The sequence below is a fragment of the Nerophis ophidion genome, linkage group LG16 (assembly GCF_033978795.1).
Source record: "Nerophis ophidion isolate RoL-2023_Sa linkage group LG16, RoL_Noph_v1.0, whole genome shotgun sequence".
NCBI lineage: Eukaryota > Metazoa > Chordata > Actinopteri > Syngnathiformes > Syngnathidae > Nerophis > Nerophis ophidion.
Genome location: NC_084626.1, coordinates 29,532,656 through 29,543,852, shown reverse-complemented (window position 1 = coordinate 29,543,852; position 11,197 = coordinate 29,532,656). Strand labels below are relative to the sequence as shown.

At 40.5% G+C, this 11,197-nt stretch overlaps 1 protein-coding gene across 2 annotated transcripts; it reads left to right on the top strand.

Annotated features, from left to right (window-relative positions):
- Positions 1–217: 217 nt before the first annotated feature.
- Positions 218–9,398, top strand: si:dkeyp-97e7.9 (DEP domain-containing mTOR-interacting protein). 2 transcript variants are annotated; one of them, XM_061874847.1, is made up of 9 exons: positions 218–359; positions 431–609; positions 694–817; positions 2,554–2,732; positions 5,855–6,052; positions 6,134–6,271; positions 6,347–6,417; positions 8,886–8,990; positions 9,071–9,398. In XM_061874847.1, the coding sequence occupies exons 1-9, from the start codon at positions 277–279 to the stop codon at positions 9,197–9,199; spliced, it is 1,206 nt and encodes a 401-aa protein (XP_061730831.1). In that variant the 5' UTR covers positions 218–276; the 3' UTR covers positions 9,200–9,398. The 2 variants fall into 2 exon arrangements, with proteins under 2 accessions (XP_061730831.1, XP_061730830.1); XM_061874846.1 differs by having other exon boundaries at positions 5,855–6,067.
- Positions 9,399–11,197: the final 1,799 nt, after the last annotated feature.

Here is an 11,197-nt window from a genome sequence, read left to right as displayed (position 1 = left end):
TCATTTGAATTAAGATCACAAGTAGATTATTACCACAACTTTGAATGTCAGAGCACACACCTACAAACTGTAGATATACAAGTATATCTACAAAAAGTATTATATCAACTATTTTCTTCTGTGGCATCCTTTAATGCATTTGTTCCTCTGTGTGTATATACATAACATCTTTCCCGCATGGCATTTGTCTGCAGTGTATTTCAATGTGTATTTTGTAAACACATAAGGGCCACAAGTGAACGTTTGCTTTACTTACTCTCTGGTCAATAGACAAACATGGAGTGGGCAAGTAGCATTAGGAGAAAAGCCATGGCGAGGCAACACAAGGCTGAAGTTATGATTGCTGGAGAACAACTCAGGTATGAGGGAAAAGATGGTTATATTTCAAATCCTGTCAAAATGAGATAGCTGGTGTCAACTTTGCTTCAAGGCTGAAGCTTCATGATGGAAAACTGATCAAAGACAGACGGTACCATCTCAGGACGTATCCAAATTGCTTCGTAGCGCAGGAGCTCATAGATTGGCTTGTGAGCCATAAGGAGGCGCCGGATCGTGTGACAGCTGTTTGTCTGATGCAACACCTCATGGACCAGGATATTGTCCACCATGGTAGGAACAAAGCGCCTCAACAAAATGATAGGAATAAAAGAAAAATTGCATTCATTTTTTTGGAATATTTCTGTTTTTTTGTAGTTTGTGATAAGAGGTCGGAGTTCAAGGATGCCAAACTGCTTTACCGTTTCCGCAAAGATGATGGCACATTCCCCTTCAATACAGAAGTAAAAATATTCATGCGAGGACAACGACTGTATGAGCAGTAAGAATTTTGACGATAAGGAACATGCAAAACAAATTAACTACTGTATCAATGATTTATATCCAGTCGGCATTTCTTTACAAATGCCAATCTACTGATATTTAGTACAGATGCTGCACAAATCTGAGTACAGTGTGTTAAGTATTTTATACGTAAGTAGTAAAACGTTAAAGTCACATCTTAAGTGCACAGGAAGCCAGTGCAGGTGAGCCAGTACAGGCGTAATGTGATCAAACTTTCTTGTTCTTGTCAAAACTCTAGCAGCCGCATTTTGTACCAACTGTAATCTTTTAATGCTAGACATGGGGAGACCCGAAAATAATACTTTACAGTAGTCGAGGCGAGACGTAACAAACGCATGGATAATGATCTCAGCGTCTTTAGTGGACAGAATGGAGCGAATTTTAGCGATATTACGGAGATGAAAGAAGGCCGTTTTAGTAACGCTTTTAATGTGTGCCTCAAAGGAGAGAGTAGGGTCAAAGATGATACCCAGATTCTTTACTGAGTCGCCTTGTTTAATTGTTTGGTTGTCAAATGTTAGAGTTGTATTATTAAATAGAGGTCGGTGTCTAGCAGGACCGATAATCAGCATTTCCGTTTTTTTGGCGTTGAGTTGCAAAAAGTTAGCGGACATCCATTGTTTGATTTCATTAAGACACGCCTCCAGCTGACTACAGTCCCACTGGGTGTGAGTTTTCCTTGCCCTTATGTAGGCCTACCGAGGATGTCGTAGTGGTTTGTGCAGCCCTTTGAGACACTAGTGATTTAGGGCTATATAAGTAAACATTGATTGATTGATTGATTGTTTGGATTGACACGCTCAGAGAAGTAGTAATTCAACAATATGACTATTGATATTGACTTGGATGTTGATATTTCTCTGAAAGGTGGTTCTATTTTTTCCTTATAATCAAGGACATTAAAAGACACCCCTTCATCAAACCATGCCCCCAACAGTATCTGAAGATTCTTTAAAAATAAAATAAATTATTTCAAGTCTTTTTTAAGCAAATTTGGAGTATGATACCCCACAGATGGACATTTGTTCTATTTTGTCCTTATAATGAAGGACATTAAAAGACACCCCTTCATCAAATCATGCCCCCAACAGTAAATGAAGATTCCTTAAAAATAAAATAAATGATTTCAAGTATTTTTTAAGCAAATTTGGACTATGACACCCCACAGATTGACATTAAAACTTGTGTCAACCTCCTGTTCTGCTATACTATTTAGGGAAATTGTATGCTCTACTTGCAGTTGCTTTTTCACTGTACTGAGGTTCACTAGTACGGTTTTCATGACATCTGTTTGCAATCATGTTTCGAAATCCTAAAGGCTTGAAAAAAAAAAACCCTAAGCTTTATGATGTCTAAAAAGCAGCTATTGTATTGGATATTAACAGTCTAAAGGTGTCTATCACCTGGGGAATGAATGTTCCGCCATCCTAGTCACTGACGTTGTTTCCTTGTGCTAAAAATTTCACCCTCCTTGCTCCCAGTTCCCCCCAAAATGGTGTATGAATGTATAAGAATGTTTGATGGTGGTCAAAGAAGCCCGTGCTGCAAACTGGCAGCCACATTACCGTCTATACCTCAGGGCAGTTGTGGCTACAGGTGTATCTTACCACCACCACAATGAAAAAAGCACTGTATAAATCTAATCCATTATTGCTATTTTACATATGATTTATTTACTCCATACGTTTGCATAATTATATACTCTTAATGTAGTCTCATAGGGGACAAGCACTCAATTCTGCAGCTGAGAGAGGAACTAGGTGTTGCCTATCAACGCTCCTTTCCTGGCTGTCAGTTAATCGATTGGTTGCTTCAAAATGGAGAAGCAGAGAGCCGGCGCCGGGGACTTGAGTTGTGCCGTGCTTTACAAGAGCATGGAATCATCCAGCATGGTGAGGGAACACAATTTTCTCTATATATTAGATTTTGTGCTACCTGTTTGTCCTCAACACCTTATAATGGGACTGTCTGTGGATGTAGCTTGTTTGTACAACTGCTTACAAAAGCTGACGGTACTGTGCATCATAAAACCCATCATACTCACCTGGCCTATCAGAGAATAAGAAGACGTAGCAGGAGGGATCCGTTTTGCCAACTTAGGGACTTTAGCACTTTATTTAATGAGTATTCAGACCCTTCCATGTAGCAAAAAGCCGCTAGCAAAAAAATCTTGAGATCCATCCATCCATCCATTTTCTACCGCTTATTCCCTTTCGGGGTCGCGGGGGGCGCTGGCGCCTATCTCAGCTACAATCGGGCGGAAGGCAGGGTACACCCTGGACAAGTCGCCACCTCATCGCAGAAAATCTTGAGATGTTTTGTATTATTAGAAACTCTGGTATGAAAGCAAGTATTGCTCTTCTCCTGAATTTAAAAGCACTCAGCCCCATATTGTTTGTGACATGACAAAAAAGAAGCAATTTCTAAACACATTTACCTTTTGTGTTTCATACTCATTTTCTGTCTCCCCCTCAACTAGGGATGTAACGATAAACGGTATAATGATAAACCACAGTAATACGCCTGACGGTTAGTATTAGTGAAATGATCATAAAACCATGATTGAGAACCAAAATGTGATACACTCAAGGACTGCTGACACTGCTCATGTACTTGAGAAGCAAACTAACACTAGCTTGCTAGCAATCTTAAAAGCTAACATGTATACAGGAGAAATGTACATATTCCCCCATTAAGAAACTACATAACCCAAATTTAAACTTGTATAAACACATACATTTTTTGAGCAACTGAGCTACATGTGCACATTGAACTACAGGCTATTTTCTTCACCGATACATACAGTACTTGAAAGAATAATAACAACAGAAAGTGAACTCGCGTGACGTCACATAAACAGGAAGTGAAATGCTCCAACACCTGTTTTTTTCTTCATCCTTAAAAAAAACACTAAAACCTTTACGAATTAAAACAGAAGAAGTTAAATATTTAAAATCTCAAACAAAAATATTATGGCTCTTAAGAAGCCAGAACAATATTTAATGTTTATTCTGCCAAGAAAGTATATTACATCCATCCATCCATTTCTACCGCTTTTACCTTTCGGGGTTGCGGGAGTATATTACATGTGTCTATTTATTATTATTCATAGTATCTTAAATACAACTTTGTTCAAATAATTTCAGTTTGTGTATAAGTACTTTTTGAGCACATTCAGCAATACTGCAATAATAAAGATAACTGTAATCTTTTTGGTCACAATGACATCATTACCCACAACATTTTTCCTCTCTCCTACAACGTCTATTATACAAACCCCATTTCCATATGAGTAGGGAAATTGTGTTAGATGTAAATATGAACGGAATACAATGATTTGCAAATCATTTTCAACCCATATTCAGTTGAACATGCTACAAAGACAACATATTTGATGTTCAAACAGATAAACATTTTTTTTTTTGCAAATAATAATTAACTTTAGAATTTGATGCCAGCAACTCGTGACAAAGAAGTTGGGAAAGGTGGCAATAAATACTGATAAAGTTGAGGAGTGCTCATCAAACACTTATATGGAACATCCACAGGTGTGCAGGCTAATCGGGAACAGTTGGGTGCCATGATTGGGTATAAAAGCAGCTTCCATGAAATGCTAAGTAATTCACAAACAATGATGGGGTGAGGGTCACCACTTTGTAAGCAAATTGTCGAACAGTTTTAGAACAACATTTCTCAACGAGCTATTGCAAGGAATTTAGAAATTTTACCGTCTACGATCCGTAAAATCATCAAAAAGGTCAGAGAATCTGGAGAAATCACTGCACGTAAGCGATGATATTACGGACTTTTGAGCCCTCAGGCGGTACTGCATCAAAAACCGACATCAGTGTGTAAAGGATATCATCACATGGGCTCAGGAACGCTTCAGAAAACCACTGTCAGTAACTACAGTTGGTCGCTACATCTGTAAGTGCAAGTTAAAACTCTACTATGCAAAGCCAAAGCCATTTATCAACAATATCCTGAAACGCCGCCGGCTTGGCTGGGCCCAAGCTCACCTAAGATAGATTCAAAGTGGAAAGGTGTTTTTTGGTCTGACGAGTCCACATTTCAAATTATATTTGGAAACAGGACTCGGTGTCCTCCAGAACAAAGAGGAAAATAACCATTTGGATTGTTATAGGCGCAAAGTTCAAAAGCCAGCATCTGTGATGGTATGGGGGTATATTAGTGCCCAAGGCATGGGTAAGTTACACATCTGTGAAGGCAACATTAATGCTGAAAGGTCCATACAGGTTTTGGAGCAACATATGTTGTCATCCAAGCAACGTTATCATGGACGCCCCTGCTTATTTCAGTAAGACAAGTGTTACAACAGCGTGGCTTCATAAAAAAAGAGTGTGGGTGCTTTCCTGGCCCCCCTGCAGTCCAGACCTGTCTCCCATCAAAAATGTGTGGCGCATTATGAAGCATAAAATATGACAGCGGAGACCCCGGATTGTTAAACGACTGAAGCTCTACATAAAACAAAAATGGGAAAGAATTCCACTTTCAAAGCTTCAACAATTAGTTTCCTCAGTTCCCAAATGTTTATTGAGTGTTGTTAAAAGAAAAGGTGATGTAACACAGTGATGAACATGTCCTTTCCCAACTACTTTGGCACGTGTTGCAGCCATGAAATTCCAAGTTAATTATTTTTTGCAAAAAAAATAAAGTTTATGAGTTTGAACATCAAGTATCTCGTCTTTGAAGTGATTTCAATTGAATATGGGTTGAAAAGGATTTGCAAATCATTGTATTCCGTTTATATTTACATCTAACACAATTTCCCAACTCATATGGAAACAGGGTTTGTAATTTCATGCATGACGCATATATGCGTAATGACAAAGTATGACAATTAGACCCCTCTTCTCTCACCACCACAACCCCAAATAGATTGCTGTCATGTAAGAAACACTGGAACAGCACAAATATAATGTAGTCTCAAACTCATTAACTTATTGTTAAAGTATTTTGTTTTATTTTTGTTCTTTCTCTCTTCCACCAACAGTTGCCAAAAAACATGATTTCTTTGACAGTGGACTGCTTTACCAGTTTTGCATCAATTTTCGCCGCAGACGACGACTGTCTGAGCTGCTGAATGATAGCGAACAAGACAATGATGAGGGCACAGCGGCCTCAACACATGAAGACAACCACCCTGAAAGTCCTTTTCTTCTGCCCAAAAAACAACCACTGGAGGCTGACGGTGCTTTCCAGTTAGGTCAGAAAAATATGCATTATTTTCCCTCATGCTTGCATTTTCTCCTTCTCTACTTTTGAATGACAGTGGGGGCCAGAAAGGACCTGAAACAGGTGATCAGTGGCCGTCGAAGCAGCATGAGCTCCCTTCAGCTTCACTCTGCTGGATTTCCCCCTATGGTCCCACTTTCCTTAACCCCAATCATAAGATGCAACCCTAAATCTGGCAAGTGCCCAATTAAAATGAATGTCTTTTGGTTGAGCTACTGTATATGGAGAAATGACCCTCATGTTGTTGCAGTTCTCAAAATATATTATACTTGTGAAGAGTTACTGGCACCAGGAGCCCCCTTCACCAAGAGAGTTTTGACGGTGAGTTGCTGTATTGAAACTATCATCAGTCAATATTATTTCATTATCATCAATATACATATTTGTTCAGGGTTCTAATTAAGCTCTGACTTTTCCGCATAGTTTGCATGCTTAGGTTGTAAGACTCTAAATCAGGGGTGTCAAAGTCATTTTAACTCAGGGGCCGCGTGGAGGAAAATCTGTTCACTCGCTGGCCAGACCATTAAAACTAAAAAATAAAGACAACTTCAGATTGTTTTCTTTGTCTTACTTTGGCCAAAATTGAAAAAAAACACATTCTGAATATATATATATATATATATATATATATATATATATATATATATATATATATATATAAAATACTGGCAACGGTGAAGTTTGGATCCATAAAGGAAAGAAGAAAGTGAATGAATGTTTATAACTGAATACATTTACATCCATCCATCCATCATCTTCCGCTTATCCGAGGTCGGGTCGCGGGGGCAACAGCCTAAGCAGGGAAACCCAGACTTCCCTCTCCCCAGCCACTTCGTCTTGCTCTTCCCGGGGGATCCCGAGGCGTTCCCAGGCCAGCCGGGAGACATAGTCTTCCCAACGTGTCCTGGGTCTTCCCCGTGGCCTCCTACCGGTTGGACGTGCCCTAAACACCTCCCTAGGGAGGCGTTCGGGTGGCATCCTGACCAGATGCCCGAACCACCTCATCTGGCTCCTCTCGATGTGAAGGAGCAGCGGCTTTACTTTGAGTCCCTCCCGGATGGCAGAGCTTCTCACCCTATCTCTAAGGGAGAGCCCCGCCACACGGCGGAGGAAACTCATTTTGGCCGCTTGTACCCGTGATCTTATCCTTTCGGTCATGACCCAAAGCTCATGACCATAGGTGAGGATGGGAACGCAGATCGACCGGTAAATTGAGAGCTTTGCCTTCCGTCTCAGCTCCTTCTTCACCACAACGTCCGCATTACTGAAGACGCCGCACCGATCCACCTGTCGATCTCACGATCCACTCTTCCCTCACTCGTGAACAAGACTCCTAGGTATTTGAACTCCTCCACTTGGGGCAGGGTCTCCTCCCCAACCCGGAGATGGCATTTCACCCTTTTCCGGGCGAGAACCATGGACTCGGACTTGGAGGTGCTGATTCTCATTCCGGTCGCTTCACACTCGGCTGCGAACCGATCCAGCGAAAGCTGAAGATCCTCAGTCAGATGAAGCCAACAGGACCAAATCATCTGCAAAAAGCAGAGACCTAATCCCGTGGCCACCAAACCGGAACCCCTCAACGCCTTGACTGCGCCTAGAAATTCTGTCCATAAAAGTTATGAACAGAATCGGTGACAAAGGACAGCCTTGGCGGAGTCCAACCCTCACTGGAAATGTGTTCGACTTACTCCCGGCAATGCGGACCAAGCTCTGGCACTGATCGTACAGGGAACGGACCGCCACAATAAGACAGTCCGATACCCCATACTCTCTGAGCACTCCCCACAGGACTTCCCGAGGGACACGGTCGAATGCCTTCTCCAAGTCCACAAAGCACATGTAGACTGGTTGGGCAAACTCCCATGCACCCTCAAGAACCCTGCGGAGAGTATAGAGCTGGTCCACAGTTCCACGACCAGGACGAAAACCACACTGTTCCTCCTGAATCCGAGGTTCGACTATCCGACGTAGCCTCCTCTCCAGTACACCTGAATAAACCTTACCGGGAAGGTTACATATGCATAAAAATGTGTTTTCTTCTGTATTATTTTTTTTTAAAGAATTGAGTAACATTCATGACAACCTTTTTCCAAAACACAATATAGAATGTGAGACATATCAGGATAATGCATACATTTATTTGTTTTCAAAACGGTTACAAAAAAGTGGGTCCCCAAAAATATACTATGGGACCCAATTTTTATGACTTGATGGTCAATCGACAATTTTGAAAATTTGAAAATTACTGGCACCAACACTGATGGAGTATCGGTGCGTGCAAAACAGGAGCATGCGGCTGTGGCCTGCGGGCCGGATCTAATACTAATCAAATATCATCCCGGGGGGCCAGGGTACATAGATAATTCATTCCTTCAGGCCTTGACTTTGATACCCCTGCTCTAAATTGTCCATCGGTGTAAATGTGTGTCTAAATGGTGATTGGCTGGAATCAGTCAAGGTATATATATACCTTTTCTTCCACTGAAAGTCAGTTGAGTAAGGCTCCAGCTCACTTGTGACCCCCAAACAGGATAAGTGCAAGAATAAAATAAATATACCAACTCATTCAGCTAGCACAGCAGATAGAGGAAAGTGCTGCTTCCAATTGAAAGTGATGAAAACTTTTATCGTTGCCATAATGTTGCCAAAGTTCTGTCTAGGAATTTTGCTGTACAATCCTTTTTTTTAACAAGTAGAATTTGTATTTCCAACATAGAAACCAAACCCATTTTTATCATAGTTTCCTAGTACATTTATTGTAAAATGTCTACTCACCATTACCCCAGGTGACCGGCGATGCACTAGGCTGGGGCTTTGTTGTTCGGGGAGTAGCTCCTTGTTATGTGCAAGCTGTTGACCCTGGAAGCCCTGCAGCAGCTGCCGGAGTAAAGGTCATACACATTAAAATTGGAAAAAAAACATATACTAGTGACAAAAAAGTATAACAACCAAATATTTCCCTTTGTTCTAGGTGCAGCAATTCTTGTGTCAGGTGAATGGACAGTGTGTACTCTATCTGGACTACAGGACAGTGACCACACTGGTGATGACAGGACCTCGCATTGTTGTCCTTGAGGTGATGGAACCACAGGAATATTGACTAAAATAAGGACTGTTCAGTATTAAAATTATTTATCAACAGTCATTTTCCTGTGCTGATCAAAGGGCATACTGAAGGGATGTTTTTAGACACTTCACTGAATTGCATCATAACAGAAGGTATTTGTAATATTTTGCCCTTCTATTGGGGATAATTTTACTGCACTGACCTAAATAAAAAAAATTGCATTTCCCTGCCATAGGTCTCAAAAGATGATTCACCTTATTTTCGGGGCTGAGAGGTGTATATAAGGGAAAATGTGTGAAGCGCTGTCTCCATGCTCTTGTCTATTTTAAAAGATTTTTATGAAATCCGAGCAAGTAGAAAAATCTGAATTTAACAATAACTTATGTAGTCCACTCAGCCGACTGCATTTTGTTTTGGAATATTGTAATTATGTCATGAAATAAGTCAGGAAAGCTGATTGATAATTATGCTTATTTATGCCCTACTATGTTTTTACTGAAAAGTATTTGGTTCAATCACAAAACACCAATGTTTACATTGTTTACATTTACTTTTTTTCAAGAATTCATGCATCCTGTGCTTACCATTTTCAAAAAGAATAGGGAAGGTGCATCAATACATACACAGTATAAGCAGGAAAAAAGAACAGAAAAGTGTTAAAAAAAAAAAGTCAAAAAGTCGAAAAATTTCAAGTAAATTAAAATATAGATACTCGGAAGTGCCATCTTCAAGTTGGGGAGGAGATCTTGCCCGAAGTGGAGGAGTTCAAGTACATCTGAGTCTTGTACACGAGTGATGAAAGAGTGGATCGTGAGATCGACAGGGATCGGTGCGGCGTATTCAGTAATGCGGACGTTGTATCGATCCGTTGTGGTGAAGAAGGACCTGAGACGGAAGGCAAAGCTCTCAATTCACCAGTCGCTCTACGTTCACATCCTCACCTATGGTCATGAGCTTTGGATTATGACCGAAAGTACAAGATCACGGGTACAAGCAGCAGAAATTAGTTTCCTCTGCCGGGTGGCGGGATTCTCCTTTAGAGATAGAGCGAGAATCTCTGTCATTCGGGAGGAACACAAAGTAAAGCCGCTGCTCCTTCACATCGAGAGGAGCCAGATGAGGTGGTTCGGGCATCTGGTCATGATGCCACCCGAACGCCTCCCCAGGGAGATGTTTAGGGCACGCCCGACCGACAGGAGGCCACAGGGAAGACCCAGGAGATGTTGGGAAGACTATGTTTCCCGGCTGGCCTGGGAACACCTCGGGATTCCCGGGAAGAGCTGGACAAAGTGGCTAGGGAGGGAGAAGTCTGGGCTTCTCTGCTTAAGCTGCTGTCCCCGCGACCCGATCTCGAATAAGCGAAAGAAAATGGATGGATGTATACTTGAAAGGTGATAAAGAGATTATAATCAAATAAAATAGGAGATTTAATATAAGTGAAAAAATAAATAAATACAGCAGTAGTATATGATGCAAAATTAAGATTATGTAACTATAACAACAGGGTGATTAATTTTCATACACTCTATAACAAACAATAACATAATGTGTTTATGATAAAAAATAATGAAATATCATAGCCTGGACATTCTTTCATCTGTTTAATTTAACATGTTCAATATGTTTAATTGATTCGTTAGTGTCAGATTCAATGATATTGTTGTGTAATTTATTCTGAGTAAAACATAGTATGACATCAATTATTTGGGGTCAATCATTACTGAGAACTAAAAAAAAAAGGATTGAAATGTTAATTTGCTCTGTACTAGGGGTTATGTGCCATTTCTTTCTGAGTGTTTATTCCAATATTTTAAAAAATAATTATTTATTTTACAAATGATGTACATATTACATATAAAAATCACTAGCAGAATAGCGCTGACTGCCTCTTGATTTCGTTAGTGTCAAATTCAATGTTATTGTTGTGTAATTTATTCCGAGTAAAACATAGTATGACATCAATTATTTGGGGTCAATCCATACTTACCAACCTTGAGACCTCAGATTTCGGGGCGGGGCGTGGTTAAGAGG